Genomic DNA, 11,835 nt, shown 5'->3' on the forward strand with positions numbered 1-11,835 from the left:
GAACGTCATCCTTCACCATTCGGCTAGGGCCCGTCATTATCTTTCCTCGGAATTCTTCTCTGACCTTGGCCTTCCTCCCGTCTTCTCACCCACCTAGTGTCTCATCCCACACCCCAAGCCCTCCTCAGATGCCTCCGTCCCCAGAGTTCTCACTGTAGCCTAAGGCAATTATCTGACCATTTATTCATCAATCCCAGGAGACTGTAAAATCCTTGTTGACCGCTTTTTGGTCTTTCATTTTAAAATGTCAAACAAACTCAGCATAGAGTCCAGAACATAGTAGGCAGTCTCTAATTAATTTACTAAATGAACAAATGATGTCAGGAGTCGGCACCAGGGCTAACCTTAGTTCAGCTATCCGATCCTTACCTTTTAGTCAATCAGATAAGCCAGATCACATTGCTATTTATAAATGCATATTTTTCTAAACCCTAAATACATTGTAAACAACTTAAAATCAATCTCCTGTGCTTTTCCTGGTGGAGCCTCCTACAGTACCATTTTCTGAAGAGTCTGTGGGAAGGTAAATTGCACCGGGTGTAACATTTCTTTAAAAGCGTAGTCCTGGGCCGTGGAAAAGCACCCAAGACTGCCTCATCACTGTCTGATTGCCTAATTCAGAACCTGAGAGCAGTCTCCGAGAAACATTGAACTAAATGCCGCTTCACCCAGGGTTGGTTCCAAATGGGCAGCCGCTAATGTGTCCCTGTGTTTTCACCCACAGAGGATATATTTCCTTGCAAGTCGTGTGGCATCTGGTATCGGAGTGAGCGGAATCTGCAAGCCCATTTGATGTACTATTGCAGTGGGAGGCAAAGAGAAGCTGCTCCGGTGTCAGAAGAGAATGAAGACAGTGCTCCTCAGATTTCCAGTCTGTGCCCCTTCCCGCAGTGCACCAAGAGCTTTTCAAATGCCCGAGCACTAGAAGTGCACCTGAATTCACACAGTGGTAAGTGCTTCCCTTGCTGATGCTTTTGTTCGAGGAGACTACTGTTTCCCTACATACATACATATATTCACAAATGCAAACATAGCTAATTCTACATCTATCTAACTACACCTAGCTATAAAATCAAAATCAAAATTGCTGGGCCAGCTGATTGTGATTTTTATGTCACTTATAATCAATATATTCTACTCAAAGGACTTGGATCTGAATTCTTTCCTAACAATTACAGTACTCAGATTGCAGGCCAAATCATTCTTTTTTTTCTTTTTTTAACAGCACCATTTCAGAAATAAACTCTCAATACCCTTTGTATGTTGTCGTTAATATTCATTGATTTAAGTGTCAAGTGATCTTTGGAAACTGACCATATTATTTCCCACATAGTAGGGAATAAATAGTAGGTACATAAAAATAAGTGCTGAATTGAAATAACACTGTTATTTTGATAGATCCAATTAAAATCACACTTGAGAGAAATTAACTTTTTTTTATTTTTTTATTGTTATGTTAATCACCATACATTACATCATTAGTTTTGGATGTAGTGTTCCATGATTCATTGTTTGCGTATAACACCCAGTGCTCCACGCAGAATGTGCCCTCTTTAATACCCATCACCAGGCTAACCCATCCCCCCACCCCCCTCCCCTCTAGAACCCTCAGTTTGTTTTTCAGAGTCCATCGTCTCTCATGGTTGGTCTCCCCCTCCGATTTCCCCCCTTCACTCTTCCCCTCCTGCTATCTTCTTTTTTTTTTTCTTAACATATATCGCATTATTTGTTTCAGAGGTACAGATCTGTGATTCAACAGTCTTGCACAATTCACAGCACTCGCCATAGCACATACCCTCCCCAATGTCTATCACCCAGCCACCCCATCCCTCCCACCCCCCCACTCCAGCAACCCTCAGTTTGTTTCCTGAGATTAAGAATTCCTCATATCAGTGAGGTCATGTGATACATGTCTTTCTCTGATTGACTTATTTCACTCAGCATAACACCCTCCAGTTCCATCCACGTCGTTGCAAATGGCAAGATCTCATTCCTTTTGATGGCTGCATAATAGTCCATTGTGTATATATACCACATCTTCTTTATCCATTCATCTGTCGATGGACATCTTGGCTCTTTCCACAGTTTGGCTATTGTGGACATTGCTGCTATAAACACTGGGGTGCACGTATCCCTTCGAATCCCTACATTTGTATCTTTGTGGTAAATACCCAGTAGTGCAATTGCTGGATTGTATGGTAGCTCTATTTTCAACTGTTTGAGGAACCTCCATACTGTTTTCCAGAGTGGTTACACCAGCTTGCATTCCCACCAACAGTGTAGGAGGGTTCCCCTTTCTCCGCATCCCCACCAACATCTGTCGTTTCCTGACTTGTTAATTTTAGCCAGAGAAATTAACTTTTAAATACGAATCTATGAAATGCTCTTGACTTCCAGAGCATGTACAACAGCTTAGTTGATTTCTGTGACATAAAACCACTTTTAGTACTACATTTTTAAATTCCTTAAGAAAAATTAGGCTAAAAAAACAAATTGTGTGTGTGTGTGTGTGTGTGTGTGTGTGTGTGTGTGTGTTTTAAGCTCACTCTTTAACAGCACAGTGGCAACTGTTCCCATTTTACTTTGGAATTATATGCCCAATTATTGTTAGTATTATCACATAGTGTTCTAATTCATTCCTGTATTTTTAAAAAACTTAAGCTAATCAAATGTACAGAATTATATTAACTCTAGATACTTCTAGAAATGTTTGTGAATAGGACAAACCAAGGTTTGGGCATCACAGTTTTCAGCACCCATAATACAAAACTTAAAAGGTACTGCTGGGTGACTGCCTTCACTGTTTTTGCTTGAGTTGAATAATTAAAAAAACTGAAATAGGTGCTGAGTTTAAAAACAAAAAACAAAAAACTAGCTCCAACCTCCAATGCCCTAGTACAGTGCAAGCTTTTGTCTTTGAACCTATAAAAGTAGGCAATTTCCTTTCTAGTCATTCTCTTCTCTTTCCCTACAAATGAGCTATCTTTATGTAGGTGATAAAGCAGAGGAAGCAGAAACAGGTCGGTTGTGTCAGACAGTGAGTAGCCAGTCATTCACAAAACAAAAAGAGAGTTAGAGGGACCTTTCAACTAAATAGAAAAATGAGTATTGGATCAGTTAAGGAGAAAAGGAGACACAAATACGTCCCCTTTTATTGCTATAGGACTGGGTTTTTTTCTACCATATTTTCAGCTTATAAGTGTAAAAGGCAGGTCTCAGTTTAGTCTAAAGTGCAGAGAGCATGAGCCATGCCTGATTTAGCCATATGCCAACAAATGGGAACCAGAGTTGACCTTAGTAAAGGTGTCCAGATCTCAATTCCCATACATAGGGGGGGAGGCATTCCCCCATAACCACCAAACAATCCTCCAGATACCAAATGGGTATCCTACAGTTTAACTCAATTCTGACACGATCACCTGGAGACAGCATCAGATTTTCCAGATTAAGGCATCAGCCCCCTGCCCCAACTTCAGATGCCAGGAGAAAACCCAGGTTGTTACCTATGCTTTGACCAACTAGCTGTAAATCAGAGGTTGCTAAGACCCCCTCTTGGGGTTCAATTAATTTGCTAGAGTGGCTCACAGAATCCAGGGAACCCATTTACCCACCAAGTTGCCAGTTTATTATGAAAGGTAGTGATTTAGGAACAGCAAGATGGAAGACATGCCTAGAGCACGGTGTGAGGAGTGGTGAGGAGCTTCTGTGCCCTCTCCCAGGCTGCCACTTTCCGCAAGCCGACTGAGAAGCTCTCTGAACCCGTCCTTTCAGGTTTTTGTGGAGACTTCATTACACAGGCCTGATTGATTAAATATTGACTGTTGGCAATTTTAAACTCAATCTCCAGAGTTTGGGGAGGAGGGGCTAAAAGTTCAAACCCTCTAATTACAAGGTTGGTTCTCATCGCAACCAGCTCCACCCTTAGGTAACCTAAAGGCTTTCTAAAAGTCACTTCATTAACATAACAAAAATACTTTCATTGCTCTTATCACAGGAAATTCCAAGGATTTAGGGAGCTGAGCCAGGAAGCCCCGTCAGAGACTTAACATCTGTGAATGACCAAATATGTATTTCTTATAAATTACAACCTCACAGTAAAGTTTCCTCACCAGTCACTGGTGATACTCAAAATATTTTATAACTGACTAGAAACAGGCCGGGATCAGTCAACACGGATGTTGGTTCTAAACGACCGTATTAGTGTACTAGCTGAATATCAGCCCTGGATAGAGATAAACCATGTTCATCAAAATCAATGCATAAAATTCTAGATTTGTACCAAAGATAAATTAGGAAGTTATTAATTACTTTACCAAATGGTTCCTGCTCGGATTCTTTTGAATAAATACCTAATCTAGTGCACTGAGAGTTAATCTGATTTGCACACAGGTTATCAATATCAACTCTAATGTATACCTGCTTCTTCCCAATGCAGAGCATGGTGTTGTAATGAGAAGGTTCTCGGGTTAGAAATTATGAAATCTGAGGTTTTGCCATGGCTCCGTCATCGAATAGCTTTAGTGCCATAATCAGTTCCCTTATTTCCTTGAATTTGTTTCCTGACCTGGGAGATGGAGACAGTGAAGACTGTCCCACTGTGATCCAATAACACACTTGAACGTGCCCTGGAAGCCATGAGGTGTTCTTACTATGATGACACCTGACAAAACCTGTCACAAGAAAAAAAGCTACTATCACAAACGAGATTCTGAAAGATTTCAATTCATTCCCGCGGTGTATAGGTTTTTATCATTAGAAAGCCAATGCGCGTGGTTCTCAGTATTCTTATTTTGTATGTCTCTCCAGGAGTGAAAATGGAAGAATTCCTCCCCCCTGGTGCTAGTCTAAAATGCACCGTCTGTAGCTACACGGCCGATTCCGTGATCGGCTTCCACCAACACCTGTTCTCGCATCTCACTCAAGCTGCCTTCCGATGCAACCACTGCCACTTCGGCTTCCCGACTCAGAGGGAGTTACTGCAGCACCAGGAGCTCCATGTCCCTGGGGGCAAACTTCCCAGAGAAAGTGACATGGAACACTCTCCAAGTGGGACCGAAGATAGCCTACAGCCAGCTCCAGACTTGCTGACCAGGAGCGAACTCCCCCAGAGCCAAAAGGCCATGCAGACTAAAGATGCGAGCTCGGACACCGAGCTGGACAAGTGTGAGAAAAAGACGCAGCTCTTTCTCACTAACCAGAGACCAGAGGTACAGCCTACAACAAACAAACAAAGCTTTTCTTACACAAAAATAAAGTCTGAGCCCTCGAGTCCAAGGCTTGCCTCATCTCCGGTTCAGCCTAATGTTGGGCCTTCTTTCCCCATGGGCCCTTTCCTGTCTCAGTTTGCTTTCCCCCAGGACATCACCATGGTCCCTCAAGCTTCGGAGATCTTAGCCAAGATGTCTGAACTGGTCCATCGGCGCCTGAGGCACGGAAGTAGTAGCTACCCTCCTGTAATTTACAGCCCCTTGATGCCCAAGGGGGCCACTTGTTTTGAGTGTAACATAACCTTCAATAATTTGGATAATTACCTAGTGCACAAAAAACATTATTGCAGCAGCCGATGGCAGCAGATGGCCAAGTCTCCAGAGTTCCCTGGTGTTTCAGAGAAGATGCCTGAGGCCGTGAGCCCCAACACTGGTCAAACCTCCATAAACCTCCTCAACCCAGCCGCTCATTCTGCTGATCCTGAGAATCCCCTTCTTCAAACGTCCTGCATCAGTTCTTCCGCTGTTTTAGATTTAATTGGGCCAAATGGGAAGGGCCACGACAAGGACTTTCCCACTCAAGCGAAGAAGGTCTCCCCCTCTGGTTGCACCGATGATAAAATTAACGGAAAACCTGTTGATGTGAAAAATCCCAGTGTCCCCCTGGTGGATGGGGAAAGTGACCCAAATAAGACTACCTGTGAAGCTTGCAACATTACCTTCAGCCGGCATGAAACCTACATGGTCCACAAACAGTACTATTGTGCTACGCGCCACGACCCTCCACTAAAGAGGTCTGCTTCCAACAAAGTGCCTGCCATGCAGAGAACCATGCGCACACGCAAGCGAAGGAAGATGTATGAGATGTGCCTACCTGAACAGGAGCAAAGACCTCCCCTGGTCCAACAGAGATTTCTTGATGTCGCCAACCTCAGCAATCCTTGTACCTCCACTCAAGAACCCACGGAAGGGCTAGGAGAGTGCTACCACCCAAGATGCGATATCTTTCCGGGAATTGTCTCAAAGCACTTGGAAACTTCTCTAACGATCAACAAATGTGTCCCGGTGTCCAAATGTGACACTACTCATTCCAGCGTTTCCTGCCTCGAGATGGACGTGCCCATAGATCTCAGCAAAAAGTGTTTATCCCAGTCAGAGCGGACGACCACGTCTCCCAAAAGGCTGCTGGACTACCACGAGTGCACTGTGTGCAAGATCAGCTTCAATAAAGTCGAGAACTACCTGGCCCACAAGCAGAATTTCTGCCCGGTCACAGCACATCAGCGGAACGACCTGGGCCAACTCGACAGCAAAGTATTTCCGAATCCAGAAAGCGAACGAAACAGCCCCGATGTCAGCTATGAACGAAGCATAATAAAATGTGAGAAAAACGGAAATCTGAAGCAGCCTTCCCCTAACGGAAACTTATTTTCCTCCCACTTAGCCACCCTGCAAGGCCTGAAAGTCTTTAGTGAAGCTGCTCAGCTCATTGCCACAAAAGAAGAAAACAAACATTTGTTTCTTCCCCAATGCCTTTACCCCGGAGCAATAAAGAAGGCAAAAGGAGCTGACCAGCTTTCTCCGTATTATGGAATAAAGCCAAGTGATTACATTTCTGGTTCTCTTGTCGTCCATAACGCTGACCTAGAGCAAAGCACAAACGCGGAAAACGAATCTCCAAAAGGCCAGGCTTCCTCGAACGGCTGTGCTGTGCCGAAGAAAGAGTCTCTGCCACTGCTGCCCAAAAACAGAGGCATGGTCATAGTTAATGGCGGACTGAAGCAAGATGACAGACCCGCCGCCAACCCGCAGCAGGAGAACATTTCCCAGAATCCTCAGCATGAAGATGGCCACAAATCTCCCTCTTGGATCTCTGAGAACCCGTTAGCCACGAACGAGAATGTCTCACCTGGAATCCCTTCCGCAGACGAACAGTTGTCTAGTATAGCTAAAGGTGTGAATGGCGCCACCCAGGCTCCAACCAGTGGGAAATATTGCCGGCTATGTGATATTCAGTTCAACAACCTCTCAAACTTTATAACTCACAAGAAGTTTTATTGCTCATCACATGCGGCGGAACATGTCAAATGAAATAACTTCATAAATAAACACCAGTCACCTTTGGTACCAGTGTTTAGTATGTCGTTCTACCCAGTCCAGAAAAACAACAACAACAACAACAACAACAACAACAACAACACACACACACACACACACACACACACACAAAACCCCAGAAAACAAAAACAAAAGCTGTTTGAATTACATCTGGGCAATCAGGAGATCGTTCATTAAGGCTGAGTTGAAGACGTAAGGTGTAATTCCATTACAGTCCATTAGTAAAGTGTATTATTGGTGCCATTTTCAAAAAGAAATTAATTTATTTTACCAGCAGTATTCATAGCTGTGGTTATGTTATTTTTTATTTAAAAACTTTATATTAAAGTCATTTGTAATGTTATTGTATAGTTATTGTGTAGCGCATATGGTTTGCACTGTATAGTAGCTTTTAAAAGAAAATAGTCACGAACAATACAGAAAAGCATTTTAGAAATAGCTTCAAAAGCACTTGTGTATCGATTTCTTCTTCTATGCTGTTGCAGATATATGTATATGCTAAAATATAACTTGCAACGATGTTCTAAATACACATGCTATAAGTTCGCCTTAAGATTTCAATTCTTGGATAATCAGGCTCTGTTTGCACTTTATATTTTAGCAGATACAGTCTCTTAGTCACTAGGCTTTGCATTTGTATGTAGCTGTATGTTTCTGTCCATTTTCTTAATCTGAAACATGTATGTTAAATGAAGATGGCGATTTTTTTTCTTGTATAGTACTTGTATTTTCTTTCGCTGATGCAGCTCTGTCTCAATTTTTAAACCTTTGCTGTTAAATGCAATACTTTATAAAGAATGAACAAAATTACTGGAAGCAGTATTGTAAGTAATGAGGTAGTATTAATCAGTTTTATCTTTTGAAAGGCACAGTCTAAATCGAAATCCTAAACTCAATGCTGCAAGTATGAATTTAATTCATATATAAGATCTATTTAAATATAAGAGTAGCAATACTGCACCTGGTGATCACAAAGATAATGTTCTACTTCTGATAGAAATAATTTCTCAACAAATGTTGTTACTATGCATGTATATGGATGGAATAAAATTCCAGATTGTTGGAGAAGTTTGGCATACTTTTTTTCTTTAAAATACAAAGGAAAGTCTATATACCTATTCTTTGCGATGAGAATAGGTTCAAAATAGCACTGAATAGCTGAATATACTATATACATATGTGTTCATATACTATATACAACATGTGCATATACATATAGTAACATGATGGCAAATCAGTAAAAGGAATAGATTGCGGTATAATTAATATAACTTATTATATTAAAATGAACAGGAGACTCCAAACTATGGAACTAGAAAACTTTTCCATTACAACTATATATAATAAGCACTATCTTTCTGTTCTCTACCCCCCACCACCACCACTGTAGCACAGAAGAAGAACAATTTAATGTGTCTAAAAGATTTGCAAAACCTATGCACAAGAATTGTAACAATTGTTGATCAAATACACCCAACTTTTAAATGACGTTTACCAGAGAGGGAGGTTTGCATTTTAAGGAGCAATGAAGTGGTACAGTCAAGTGATTCTGATTAGTAAAGACATACAAATCTCATGCCTGCAATTTGCAAAAGACCCTAGATTGTACACATCTCATTTGTGCATTCCAAGGGTTTGCATATTGACAGGGAGTGGAGAACAGACAGCACGAGTCAGATCATGGAGGACCTAATGGGCTATCCAGAGGGGTTGAGGTGTGATTCAGTGGGCAAGATAGCACCTGTTGCCAATCAAGACATTTCTCCAGTTGCTTGTCTAGAATAACTATTTCTAAATGTAAAATCTTGACCTTCACTAATATTTTCCATTTCAGTCAGTGACTAAACAGTAAAGTGAACAGAACTGATCTGCTCCAGAGAGTTTTGCAGGGATCTCTTGAAGCCTCAGAGCCTTGGGCCCCCACAGGATGTTCATAAGGACCTGTGCATTTCTCAGGTGGGAACTGGCTTTTTTCCCCAATCTCTTCTTTTTCCCCTTCTCTTTTAAAAAGAAAAAGAAAGAAAGAACGACATGGAGAGGGAGAGAGACAGAGAGGGAGGGAGGGAGTGGGGGGAGGGAAGCAGAGAGAGAAGGAGGAAGTCAGCATGTCAGCGTATCTTTAATGATCACCTGGAATTTCAACCACTATTTTGGGGGATGAAGGCCGAAGTAGAATCCATTAATCCTTGACTGCTTCCCTAAAGGAGTGTATACACTGGCTCAGTTTAGAGCTTCTCAGCACTGTTCCCTCATTAGAATTACTTAGGGAACATTTTTTAAAAGCCAGTATATATGTATTTTTGGTACATTGAGCTTCACACGAGATCAATTAAAGAAAATCTCTTGTCTAGGAATCTACATTTTTAAAAATCTGTCTGAGTGGTTCTAATATGTGGCAGTGTTGGGACACACTAAAGGATAAACCAGGATGAACTACAAAGGATAAGTGAAACTGAGTGGAAAGATAAAAGAAAAAGAAATCAATATGGGATGAAAGAGTTGGGGAAGATGATGAGGGTACGGTCTGGTAAGGTGGATAACAATGATGAGGAACGCTACCTGTCCTTCTGGGTTCCCTGAAATATTTATGCACTATATCCAAAAGAATATTTCCAAAATTGTTTGGATAGTTGAAAATGAGTTCCAATAGCCCTTCATAGAAGGAAATTGATAGCAGAGGCTGAAATAGTGATGTTCAGGTCATGGCTAGACCCTGGAGAGTATAGAGGAAGAAAACAGCATTTTTACATGTGGAGATTAATTGTCATTGGTAGCATGAAAGTAGCATGTGATGGTGAAGAGTGAGTAACAACATTTCAAAAAAAGAGGGCTCAGATTGGAAAGTAGAAGAAAACAAGGGTATAAATAGAGTTCTGGTCACACAAGACCTTGAATGCCAGGCTGAGGTTTATGGGTTGCCCAGCACATTGCTGCCTACCTAGAATCATGAAATGAAAATTATGTTTAGAAACAGTGACAGGGTGAAGTGTGAGGCCTGGAAGCTAGAGAGAGGAAGATTTGCTAGAAAAGGCCATAGCAATGGTCCACATGGGGACTAGTGAGACCCACATTGAATGAATGAAGAAGGACAAGTCTAGGTACAGGCTTACATTATAACAGATATTAAAGGCCAAATCAAAGAGAAAACCCAAGGTCTTCAACCCTCACTGGTATAAACACTCTATGTTCAACAAAACAACATTGGGTCAGAGTGTTAGCACCAGTTGAAGGATCTGGGGGAAGTGTGGTAAAAAGAATGACAGTTTATATTGGTTCTTCGGATTGTCTGTGGTATTTAAATCCTCTACAGAGCACTAAAATCTACTAAATCAGAATATCTGAAGATGGGCCTGGATCTCTAGGGTTTTTTGGCAAGGCAACCCGGGGATATTCTCTGTTGTCCTCCTCTGGCCACAGCTGAAAATCACTGAATTAAATATAGAGGGGATGGGAAGCGGTATTATGTGGTCAACACCAAAACAAATTAAGCTGGTAGCAGAATTTAATACACGATTGGTCTTCAAAGTGTTGCTATCTCATATATAACACATTTCGGTGTTTAAAACTATTATAATTTAAAAATAATTCAATACATGTGTGTTAGTATTGAAATTAAAACTAAAAAATGAAGGCATTATGGAACCTGGGAACAATATTTGAAAATCTTTTAATCAGGCAGAGCCCTCTCATTTTCAGGCAAAAACCAAGGGTCAGACTTTAAGTACCCAAAGTCACAAAGCCAATGGGTGAGACCCAGACCCATGAATCCTGTTCTCAGGTTACCTCTCCACATCATGTTCCTTTCTCTACTAAACCAGAAGGAAAACATTAGGGCATGCAGTGAAAATTCCAGCTACTTTCTCTCTCTCTGATATATTAAGTCTAGCTCAAACAATCTCTGGAGAGAGAGAGAAAAAGCATATTAGTTTCTCATGACTGCCGTAACAAATTACCACAAGCGTGGTGACTAAAAACAACAGAAGTTTATATTGTTATGGCTCCCAGCCAGACTCTGCAAATGTGTTAGCAGCACAGCAGAAATTGTTACCCTCAAACTAGTAAATCTCTTGGAACTTGATTGAGGCGTGAATGTTATTAACAAACATCGATGATATCCATAAAGAATATGGCATCTAAACTAAGAGGTCTCCACTGATCACTCGGAACCCAATCATGAGGCAGAATCGAGTCTGATAACAACCCTGCACCAAGGCAGTATATCTGTCTGGAACTTAGTAAACCTTATTAATTCAGAGAATCATAAAAAAGCAGACATGGGCTGGGTGAAAGTTTACTTTAGCACTATCTAGAAAAAAGAGTTTGCTCAGTATATTAATAGAATAACAGGATTGAAAGAAAATAAACTGTTTTCAAGAACCTAGCAGCCCCATTTTGCATGCAAATAATATATTGATTTCAAATGATTTTTATCTTTATATTAAAGAAGAATGTCAGAGCTTTTTGCTTCACAACACTTCTTCGCTCATCAACTCCACTTCCTACATATGAC

General features: G+C 41.2%; 1 protein-coding gene across 4 annotated transcripts in view; it reads left to right on the forward strand.

The window, feature by feature from the left end:
• Nucleotides 1-8,385, forward strand: part of ZFPM2 (zinc finger protein, FOG family member 2) — a 446,527-nt gene extending 438,142 nt beyond the window's left edge. For all 4 annotated transcript variants that reach the window (XM_027624276.2, XM_027624296.2, XM_027624287.2 and 1 more), the window contains 2 exons: nucleotides 725-949; nucleotides 4,807-8,385. In XM_027624276.2, coding sequence (XP_027480077.2) covers nucleotides 725-949; nucleotides 4,807-7,298 — 2,717 coding nt within the window. In that variant the 3' untranslated portion in view covers nucleotides 7,299-8,385. The remainder of the gene's footprint in view (nucleotides 1-724; nucleotides 950-4,806) is intronic.
• The last annotated feature ends 3,450 nt before the right edge of the window (nucleotides 8,386-11,835 follow it).

Source organism: Zalophus californianus, chromosome 4 (genome assembly GCF_009762305.2).
Source record: "Zalophus californianus isolate mZalCal1 chromosome 4, mZalCal1.pri.v2, whole genome shotgun sequence".
NCBI classification, from domain to species: Eukaryota; Metazoa; Chordata; class Mammalia; order Carnivora; family Otariidae; genus Zalophus; species Zalophus californianus.